Here is a 10368-nt window from a genome sequence, read left to right as displayed (position 1 = left end):
ATGTTATCACGCATTTCTTTTGGTAAGTCAATTAGTGTATCTTCACTGCTCAAATAAACTGAAGGGAACACTAAAAAAACGCACTGGATCTCGCTGACTTATTCAAGACTTATATTTGTCATGTTATTCATTGAGAATAACAATGAATGTGACGAGGGTAAATAGAATGATGTGACGAGGGTAAATAGAAACCAAAATAATCAACCTACTGAGGGCTGGATTCAAAATCACAATGAAAATCAAACTTCAAATTAAATGGTGTCTGTATGTATGGGCATGATGAGATGGTGAATGGGGTACTGAGCGATCTGGATCAGAGCATCACTGAGCTCCTGGACAGTCTGTGGTGCCACTTGGTGGCTTTAGATGCTTCAGTATGATGTCAATGGCATCAATGCCTTCATGATCCAGAAACCTCCTGCACACTCTGGACACAGGAGGCAGGGCACTGTAACACACCAGGATGAACCCAGGGCTCACTGCAGCAGTGTAAGGTCTGACACTGGCTCTGAGGACTTCATCCCAGTACCTAACACCAGTGAACCCCAGACCATCACTGACCCACTGCCATACTGGTTATGCTGGATGATGTTGGAGGAAGTATAACAGACTGATTATTAGATTTATTATTAAGTTTAATTGATTTAATTGAAGGGCAGCACGGTGGCTTCGTGGTTAGCACTGCTGCCTCACAGCAAGAAGGTCCTGGGTTCGAGCCCCAGGTTCAAACTGGCAGGGGCCTTTCTGTGTGGAGTTTGCATGTTCTCCCCATGCCTGTGTGGGTGTACTTTGGTTTCCTCCCACAGTCCAAAAACATGTACATTAGGTTGATTGGTAATTCTAAATTGCCCATAGGTGTGAGTGTGTGTGGTTGTCTGTCTATATGTGTGGCCCTGTGATGGACTGGTGACCTGTCCAGGGTGTACCCCTGCCTTTCACCCAATGTGTGCTGTGATAGCCTCCAGCAGATCCCCATGACCCTAATTAGGAATAGGCTCCAGCAGATCCCCGTGACCCTAATTAGGAATAGGCTCCAGCAGATCCCCGTGACCCTAATTAGGAATAGCCTCCAGCAGATCCCCATGACCCTAATTAGGAATAGGCTCCAGCAGATCCCCATGACCCTAATTAGCAATAGGCTCCAGCAGATCCCCGTGACCCTAATTAGGAATAAAGCGGGTATAGAAGATGGATGGATGGATGGTTGGACGTAATTGAATTGTGTTAGCTTAATTTTTTTGAGCACTGTGCTTCAGCGGACTTTCTAAAACACTCAGTTCGAGATGGACTTATTTAAATTTATTTCATTCTAAATCACTCTAAAAAAAGTCCAGTGAAAATTAAGTTTACACACAAGTGGACTGTGTTGTTAAATGGTCTTTCAGAAGATGCTGATTGTCCCACTGTCTTAATTACGGCTTAATTTGGAGTGGCTGTAAATGGGCACACCTTTAAATACTGTATGAAATACGATGGGAAAATCTAAGCAAGATCTCTCTGCCAGTGATGCCTCCTTTCCTGATGTCCAGAACGATTTCTGCATTCTGCAAAGACCATCCCTCCTTCCAATGACCAAGTGCTCTGTCCAACCACAGCTGATGTGAGGAAAACTCTACACAGAGTAAATGTATGGAAGTCTGCTGGACCAGCCAACATTCCTGGTAGAGTGCTCAAGGGATGTGCAGACGATAGCGGATGTATCTCTCTGAGGTCTACAGTATTTCCCTGAACTGATGACAGGATTGTGGTGAGTCTTATCAGCAAGATTGATGAGTCAGCAAACAGAGGAGTAATATCTAATAATCTCTGAATGTGGACAAATCAAAAGAGATGGTTGTTGAGCACAGAGCAACCATCCTCCACTAAACATGATGTGGAGATTGTCAAGATCACCAAATTCCTGTGTTCACCTGGCGAAGAACCTCAACTGGTTCCTCAACACCAGCTCCATCACTAAGAAAGCCTAGCAGCGTGTCAAGTCTTCAGTTTATAGGACTCTAGTCTGCTTCGTTCTGGACTAACTGGTGCTTGCTTATGTACCTACTGGAGGATCCAGACAGTAAGGCATTACAATAATCCAACCTAGAGTTAACAAAAGCCTGAACTAGTATTTCTGCATTGTTAAGTGAAGCAAGTTAGCTATATAGACATACAGTTATATTTCTTATCTTAGCAATATTCTGAGATGAAAGAAAGCTATCCAAGTGATATTATCAACATGAGCTTCAAACTAAAGATTGGATACAATAATCACACCAAGGTCTTTTACTGCTGTGCCTGATGAAACAGAAAGACCATGCAGAGTTACTCTGTAATCAGAACGCTTACGCTTACTGCATGTGGTCCTAGTACAAGCACCTCTGTCTTGAATTAAGAAACAGGAAGTTAGTAAGCCTCCACTGTCCAATGTCCTTTACAAATTTTCAACATTCAGGAAAAAAGGATCAAACTCACTCCTGTGGAAGAACTTTGAAACTCAGACAATGATCCTAAATGTACTGCCAAAGTTGTTACAAAATGGCACCGGGACAAAGGGAAAGTGTGGGACTATCCATCACAAAGCCCTGACCTGAATCTCTGCCTAAGTGTATGCAAGCAGTATTCAGTAACTGGAGCATGAGAGTAATAGAGGATTGCTCTGGAATTGTCCTCTTTCTGTATTAAAGATATGTAAATAGTTGCTTTCTCTAGTTCTGAAGTCACTTGGTTTGTCAAATGTTCCAGGAGTTATCATTTACTATCTGTATGATGGCACATATCTTGATAGTGCCTCCACATTTACTTTGTCAGCATGCACTATTCAGCAATGAGAAAGCACTGGTCCGACAAAAACGTGTACTGTGTCATCTTCCTTCCACCCACGCTGACATTTCACATTCATTAAACACTTAGAATGATGGCTGTCTTCCGGGCTTAATTACTGGGCTGCATCACAAAGGGTCACGAGAAACAAAAGAATGTCATAAATTTCCACACGGCTTAGTGTCTATCAGTACCCTGTTTACTGATGCATGTTTGAGATAAATCAACACTTTCATTTATAAGGTTTGAGCCTGGGTGGTATGGTGGTGTATGCAGTGTTCCTCTTTTCTTACAATAACCCCATGGGACAAAGAGATATGTGTTATTTGATAAAGCTTCATTCGCTTTTTATCAAAATTCAAATCTTTTATCGTTTAAACCAAGTGAGCTGAAACTTGATGAAAATATTTTCTGTTCTAAAAAGTTCTGAAAAATACTCAGTGCAGTCCTGTGTAGTACTAATAACTAATATTACATTATTTATCTATCTTCCACTTTTAAAAGAAGACAGAGGATGATATTAGACCAGATATTACACATTTATAACACTCTTGATCGATCACGTATGTGAGAAATATTTTCTCAGCTTGTTCCGTGAATGAGTCGGGAAGCATCACACACTGCAACAAACACACAGGGAGAAGTGATATTTTATACAGAGTGCAATATTCATTTATTTATTAAAAAGAAAAACACTGGTAATGGTGTGGGAATAAGTAATAAGTGGGAGCAGGGTTGCTCTCTCTCCTCTGTCAATAAGAACAACTATATCTGATTTATTTATGTATTGCGTATGTATTTATGGATGGCAGTTCCTGCTCTCCACCACATGTATTTAGCTGCCTTGTAATATTGCATGAGCAATCGTTTGACAAGATACTGAAGGTCAGTTGGAAATAAGTATTCTTTAAATATCATGTAACCAGGAAAACCTAAACTAGGAGCAAATAAATGGCAAGAAAATGCTGTAAAATGCTAAATCACTGTTTAGGAGTAAATTGTAAACTAAATGTAAAGTAAATTGTAAACTAAATTTGTTCAAGTATTATTTCCATAATAATAAAGAAAACAGTGTAAATATTGTCATCATTGTTAACATCTGGGATCACAAAAGTACAAAAAAATTCAATATTTTACAATGTACATAAATCAGTGAACTGAACCCCTGCTGTTAGCCCTGTTCTACACAGCCACCTCTGAGTCTGTCCTCAACACCACAGAAACAGCTGTGCTTCTGTAACCTGTAGAGACCTGGGCTGAGGTTCCCCGAAGCCTTGCACAGACAATAATCATCACTTCAATACTCAGAATTAAACTGTAAAGAATTCAGAAGTTACTCTGATTCTCTCGTTCTCATCAAGATCCTTGTTACACAGCTTCAGTTTTTGTCCATATAGTACACAGTTACAGAGCGGAAATTATTCATAATCACACTCTCCGGTGTCACTCAGATGAGGATGAGGGTCCCTTTTGAGGAAGGTTTCATCAAGTTTCTTCCTCACATCGTCTCAGGGAGCTTTTCCTCATAACCTTCACCTCTGACTTGCACATTAAGAATAAAGTTTTAAATTTACAAATGGAATTTAATATACATTTCTGTAAAGCTGTCGATTGTTAAAAGCACTTTACTGTATTTAATTTGATGATTTTGGGAAACTCAACCCTGAACAGACTGAAGGGCTTTGTCAGTCAGCCTAAAGACACCTGAGAGGAAACCTGCCCATTTTCAAAACCCTGGAAGGAAACCTGCCCATTCTCAAAACCCTGTTTGCCTCCTGGACCAAGAAATGAGCAAAAAAAAATGTTTCCAATCCTTTGACCCAGCAGGCATTCAATTCACTGTGCATGAAAACCACCAGATATCAGAATCCACCCTTTTTACATGCAACCAGACTTGAATGAACACATATTTCCTTCATAAGCTTGATGACAGGCAGTTAACATTGTTTTTTCTATCCTCTTTGTTGTGCAATATTCTTCATTTTACTTAAAGTAAAATAGTTGTCGACTACACAAAGAGACAACCAGAGCTGATCAGCCAGATCCTCACAATCCTTCTGTCTACACTTGAGTGGCTAATAAAACATGATTCTGGTTCTGAAACAGAAATATTTATCGATTTTCAAAGATTTATAGTACATTAATTTAAAACACAGCGTGAGTTTTTCATACAAAAATGCACAATTTAAATAGAAAAAAATTAAATAAATATGCAATAAATAAATAAATAAATAAAACTTATGCTAGTTTAGTTCCTGATCTCTGTCAAGAATCGATCACAGTAGTGGTCTGTCAGAGCTCAGAGGTCCTCTCTTTAAGTAGAAGTGTTGGGTTGACGTCTTTTTTACTCGAGTGTGCTGTGCTTGCGTTGATCCTCGTCAGTACCGAGTCTTTTACATCAGGCACGTGAAAAGACACAACAGGACAAGGCCCCTTGACGTTATTGCATACCAGCTTCTGCAGCGAGGCCGTGTTGATGATGTCAAAGCCGACTTTGCCACCAAATGTGCTGGGCTTCCAGTACTCGGGGGAGCAGATAGGGTTTCCCATCAGGCCTTTCAGTGAGTACGGGGCACCCATCTCCACCATGGTCTCTCCAAAGATGGCATTAGGACGTGGCTTTTCAACAAGCAGGCCTGTGTACAGCTCCATAGCATCAACATCTCCATACAGCTCTTCCAGCTCCGCCGCCATCTCTTTTTCACCTGAAGTGTACAATAAACTCTGTTAGTCCATCCAGTCTGGCCATACTGACTGATAATGTACTTAAACATCCTGAGCAGATCCTGAGTACACCTCCTCTAAAAATGCTAACGTGACCATCAATGAGTACTAACTACCAGTAGTTATCATTAAAGTTTGCACTGACATCATCAGGTGAGGTATTAATATAATTTAGAGACACTGCACAAAAAAATAGATAAATAAATACAAAAATCTGCATTCAAGAGCAAACTTGACTCCATTCTAACCTGAGGCATCAACATTGTCATCATGAGTGAGAAAAAGACTGAGAGTTATAACACTGTTCATCTGAATATAGACTCATCATCTTTAAATCCACCTATTACAAGATTTAAGACCTTTAATCCAATATCTAACGTGTATGTCAACATGTAAAAGCTTCGTAATGACAGAAGAGTGTTTGCTTCCTTTGGACTCCAGGCAAGACGACACAAGCAAAGCAAAAAAAAAAAAAAGTTTATAGTGTGTTTGCCAGATTGCTGTTTGCCTACAGAGTTTTATTATACAGGGCAGTCAGGCCACATCCATCATCAGGCTCAATCTACTCTAGTGCAGCTTAAATCTCTTTGTAGTCAAGGTAAACTGTTTACATGTCTTTAAATAAGGTTTTAGGAGGGTTTTGAATAAAAGCATCTTCTGACTCATATGTTAACATAAGCCTTTGAGTTGACTTTCTCACCTGTCAGCTCTTCAAACGAGGCATAGGGCTTCATGTTAAAGCGTTTCCTGTAAGCATTGAAAGACTGGTAGCGCATCAGTCTGCTGTTCTCAATGGATTTTGCTGCCACCATCATCACTGCAGGCGGAACATTGTGACCACCGGCAACCTGCAGAGGAGCAAAAATGTTTAAGAATTAAATTTAGAGACTGATGTTTTTATCCCATGGACACTTTATACAACTAATCATAAAATTAACACATCAATTTTAATACACAATACAAAGACACAAACCTACTTCAGAGCAATTTATTGGTTAATTTAACAAAAATAATTAATTAAGTAGGTCATACTCAGGGGTATTTTTTGTGTCTTTGTGTTGTGTTTTGCTATAAACTCCCAAAATCCTGTTTAATTTTGAAAGCTAAACTTCACCCAGACTCACTATCAACTTGAAAACTTAGAAAAACCCTCTTAATGTGTAATTTTTTGTAATCCACAGAATATAATCTGTTTAAACATCAGGACTACGCATGGAGACACTGCTTACCCTGCCTGCTATCTGCTTGGAGAATGAATCCACCAGACTGCTTATGCCGTAGTTTGTCACCATGGAGGTGTTGAAGAGGAACTGCTTGTAGCTGTAGACATCACCCTGGATGTGGAAGTCATCAGGCATGAGTGGGTGCCAGTGATAAAGGGTATTAAACTCAGAGGAGATCCGGTTCTGGTACTGGAATTGCTGGTTAAATAGGAGCTCTGGATCAAATTTAAGCTTAAAGTGGTAGCCGCTAAGGTGCTGCACATATTCCTCAATTACGATCTTGATGGTCTCACCTACAGAAAGCAAAGAGAAGAGCTCTGAAAGACAGCTTCCAAACATGTAACCTGACACACATCCTGAAACATGTTAAAAGAGGAGTATAAGGATATCAGTTTCCATGGAGGAAATTTATGAACGACATATGAGGATTTGATAATAGGGCTTTGTCTGCAGTAAGGGACATAAAGGTTAAAAATAGCTAAAGGCCACACATATTTTTACATATGTAATGAGGATGTCATTTTCACATTCCTATCCTGTTTGTATAAAACTGCCCTCACCAATCAAGATGAGTCTTGTGGTCTGAAAGAGCCTCTCATCATCCCAATCTGGATGTTCCTGCTTAAGAACGTCACACACACGGTTGTGTTCCCGAAGCCAGATAGTAGCATACATCATGAGGCCTGGGACCAGACCAAAGGCTTCATGACCTACAGCAAAGCGATGAGACTCAGGCACATGAGGTGGATAGTGCATATCCACCTGAACTTCACTGACCAGTGGAGGATAATCCTCTCCATCCAGAACCTAAACAGGACCAGAAAACAAAGACAAAGAATGAACTCTCATTCAAAACATAAATACAGACAAACAACTAGTCAAAGATAGATTTTCCTGAACTGAAATATAAATACATAAAAAATTAAAATGAACTAATACATCTACAAAGAAACATATCTTTAATATTTAACATAGTCCAGTTCATGATAAAACTTAGTGATTTTCATTACGTGAAACTAAAACTGTACCTGATATTTTAACTTTCCATCTTTAAATAGCCGGAGTTTATGCTGCCGTTCTAGGTCCTCCCCATAAATGTGATGCAGATCAACCTGAGGAATGTACATTACTGCAGTTATGGATAGATGCTATGGGTCAACTATCACCTGTAAAAGAAAAGTCTGTCTAATCAAATAGTGTCCAGTCAGAGAAGAAGCTGCTGAAGGGTTCACACTCACCCCATGGTTCTTGGCCTTAGTGAAGGCTGGGCCTCTCTTCATGTCAGTTTTGAAGAACTGGTGTGTGAAGTGCTGAGCGAAGAAGGCAAACATAAGATTGGTGTGCTGTGGGTCAGGGATAAACTTCCTCCTGAGCAGAAACTTCTCCATCAACACCTTCACATCAGGCAGCTCTTTTTTACCTGCAAGAGACCAGGTAGGAGAGTCAAAGCAAATTACATTAGTAAGGCAAAGGCTACACAAATACACGCTACACAAACTGTTTCAAAGTCTTTAAGTCTGATGTCAGTTGTATTTTTCCTCAGGTATGTGAAAAGCCAAGCTTTAAGCTTTTCTAAACCCCTTTAACACATTCTGCATGCAGCCTAGTTCTATCCTTGGCCTGTAGGCAAGTGATGTAATGCTCATATGAGATTGTTGATAAGCTTTCAAAAATGCTAAAGAACAGGTTTGGATAGTGACGCTCACCTGCAACTCCCATAGGTGTTGGGCAATCCTTGGGAACAGGAGGTAAAGTACGTGTGAAATAGGACAGATTGGAATAGGCTTCCCAGCTCTTGTAGCCATAGTCAGCGTTGAAGACTGGGGGACTTTCAATTAAATGGGAACGTGCTGATTGAAGAGAAAAGACAATAGCATGAAAAAATGTATTAGTTAGAAGCCTTCAAAGACTCTTCAAATGTAAGAACTCTTAGACCTCTGGGTTTCTACTTACATGTTAAAACATAACGCATGACAGAGTCTCGCAGAAATGGAATGTTGTTGAGGATGTTCCAGAAAGCTTTAAAATGTGTGAGGATATAGTGCACTGTGTTTGGTGTGGGTTTCAGAGACACTTTCAGCCATGTGAAGAATTCAGCTGTTGAGAAAAGCATTGGAAGACAAACAGCAAACAGTTTAAAAATCATTCTGTTCATTTGTTCAGTCTTGTTTATCTTGCTTTGTCAATACCACAAACTATTTCTACTTACGAACTGTGCAGTTTTGTCCATAATATCCAGTCCGTGTGCAGTCACATTCATAAGAGTCTTGACCAAGAGCTGTACACACACCACGATTCTGGCATGGCTGTGAGCAACAAGGGTCGGCTGGAATCAATACCAAAAATACTGGTTATTGCTTATTAATTATTTATTTACTTATTCATTCAGAATATTGGATTAATATATTCCAGTTATTCAGGTATATATGGCTGTATAGGTTTAACACCGCATAATTACACACATGGCTCACATCACAGGCTAGAAATAAATAGAGATTTTTGAGATTTTAGTCTCTTTAGTGTTACAGATAACTTACCGCCTTCGCAAGCCAGGACGCACAGGGATAAAAGAAGGAACAATCCGGTCTTGTACATTCCAGTGCTTTATAGTGTGTTGCACTTTTTAATTGCTTCCTCGTCTGCTGAAATCTGAGTGAATGAACTTGGGTAAACAAGTAGCTTTTATACTTCAAGTGACGCAATAGAGACGCTCAGTAACCTGTAACCTCCCCGCTGCCTCTGAGCGCACTACACAGTGTGAAATGCCTCGGGCATATTTAGCGCGCGAGATGCCTCGCGCGCTAAATAGTGGCCACTGTGGACAAGAAGGAATATTTGTGATCGAGCCGAGAGTGTGTCGAAGAAATGCAAGGTTGAGTGGTGCGAACACCGTGAGTTACACAGCACGAGCGAGACTCGGAAACCCAGTGATTAGAGAATTCAACACGAAGGCGGAAACACGGTCATCTACTTGCGCTATGCGTTCTGCGTCACTGCAAACGAACCAGTTTAGAGAAATGAATTGTGTTCATGATATTAAAAAAAATGTACTGAGATCATTTTCTGCGCCGTTTGACCAGAGGCATGTCCAAATAATATGTTTACCATAAAAAAGAGAAGCAAAACTGTATAAAAGTGAGCATTTGGTTGGAATTAAATATTAATAATGATGATGATGATGATGATAATAATAATAATAATAATAATAATAATAATAATAATAATAATAATAATTAATGTTTTTCCTTAAAAGGACTACCAAACGCACAATCAGACTTTAACATGTAACCTTCACATGTATCACATGTATTTCCGTTACCATTTTCTTATAACATGTTTTCTAGAGAATCTTAAATGCGTCCTGGACAAAAAAATATAAAGATTACAGTTTGATAGAGAGCTTTCTAAACACCAAACTCTAAACTTTAAACTCTAAATTCTAAATGATAATTTTTCTCCCTTAACATCATCACCTTGTTTTAAATTAACACAATATTTAATGATGTAATTCAGAGGACAAATATTTTTTAGTAATTTGATTTAAAGTAAGCTGAGGTGGAATTTTAGTAATAATGATGTCATTTAACACATCATACACCTCATCATACATCATAACTAC

At 39.4% G+C, this 10368-nt stretch overlaps 1 protein-coding gene across 1 annotated transcript; it reads right to left on the bottom strand.

The window, feature by feature from the left end:
- Positions 1-3468: 3468 nt before the first annotated feature.
- ptgs2b (prostaglandin-endoperoxide synthase 2b) lies at positions 3469-9459 on the bottom strand. Its single transcript, XM_058378867.1, has 10 exons — positions 9287-9459; positions 8959-9075; positions 8703-8846; positions 8456-8599; positions 7988-8169; positions 7778-7861; positions 7310-7556; positions 6756-7042; positions 6227-6374; positions 3469-5507 (listed from the first exon to the last, which is right to left on the bottom strand). Exons 1-10 carry the CDS (start codon positions 9342-9344, stop codon positions 5095-5097), a joined length of 1824 nt encoding a protein of 607 aa, XP_058234850.1. The 5' UTR covers positions 9345-9459; the 3' UTR covers positions 3469-5094.
- Positions 9460-10368: the final 909 nt, after the last annotated feature.

The sequence above is a fragment of the Hemibagrus wyckioides genome, linkage group LG25, assembly GCF_019097595.1.
Source record: "Hemibagrus wyckioides isolate EC202008001 linkage group LG25, SWU_Hwy_1.0, whole genome shotgun sequence".
NCBI classification, from domain to species: domain Eukaryota; kingdom Metazoa; phylum Chordata; class Actinopteri; order Siluriformes; family Bagridae; genus Hemibagrus; species Hemibagrus wyckioides.
The sequence above is the reverse complement of the archived record's forward strand: the minus strand, read 5'-3'. Positions and strand labels throughout refer to the sequence as shown.

What these genes read in the sequence shown, in the direction of transcription:
- ptgs2b (XM_058378867.1), bottom strand. Translation starts at nt 9,344, where the DNA reads ATGTACAAGACCGGATTGTTCCTTCTTTTATCCCTGTGCGTCCTGGCT. An exon ending in TGGACAAAACTGCACAGTTC is followed by an intron (nt 8,847 to 8,958) that starts GTAAGTAGAAAT and finishes TTTTCTCAACAG; the next exon opens with CTGAATTCTTCACATGGCTG. An exon ending in ATGGAAAGTTAAAATATCAG is followed by an intron (nt 7,557 to 7,777) that starts GTACAGTTTTAG and finishes GGTCCTGTTTAG; the next exon opens with GTTCTGGATGGAGAGGATTA.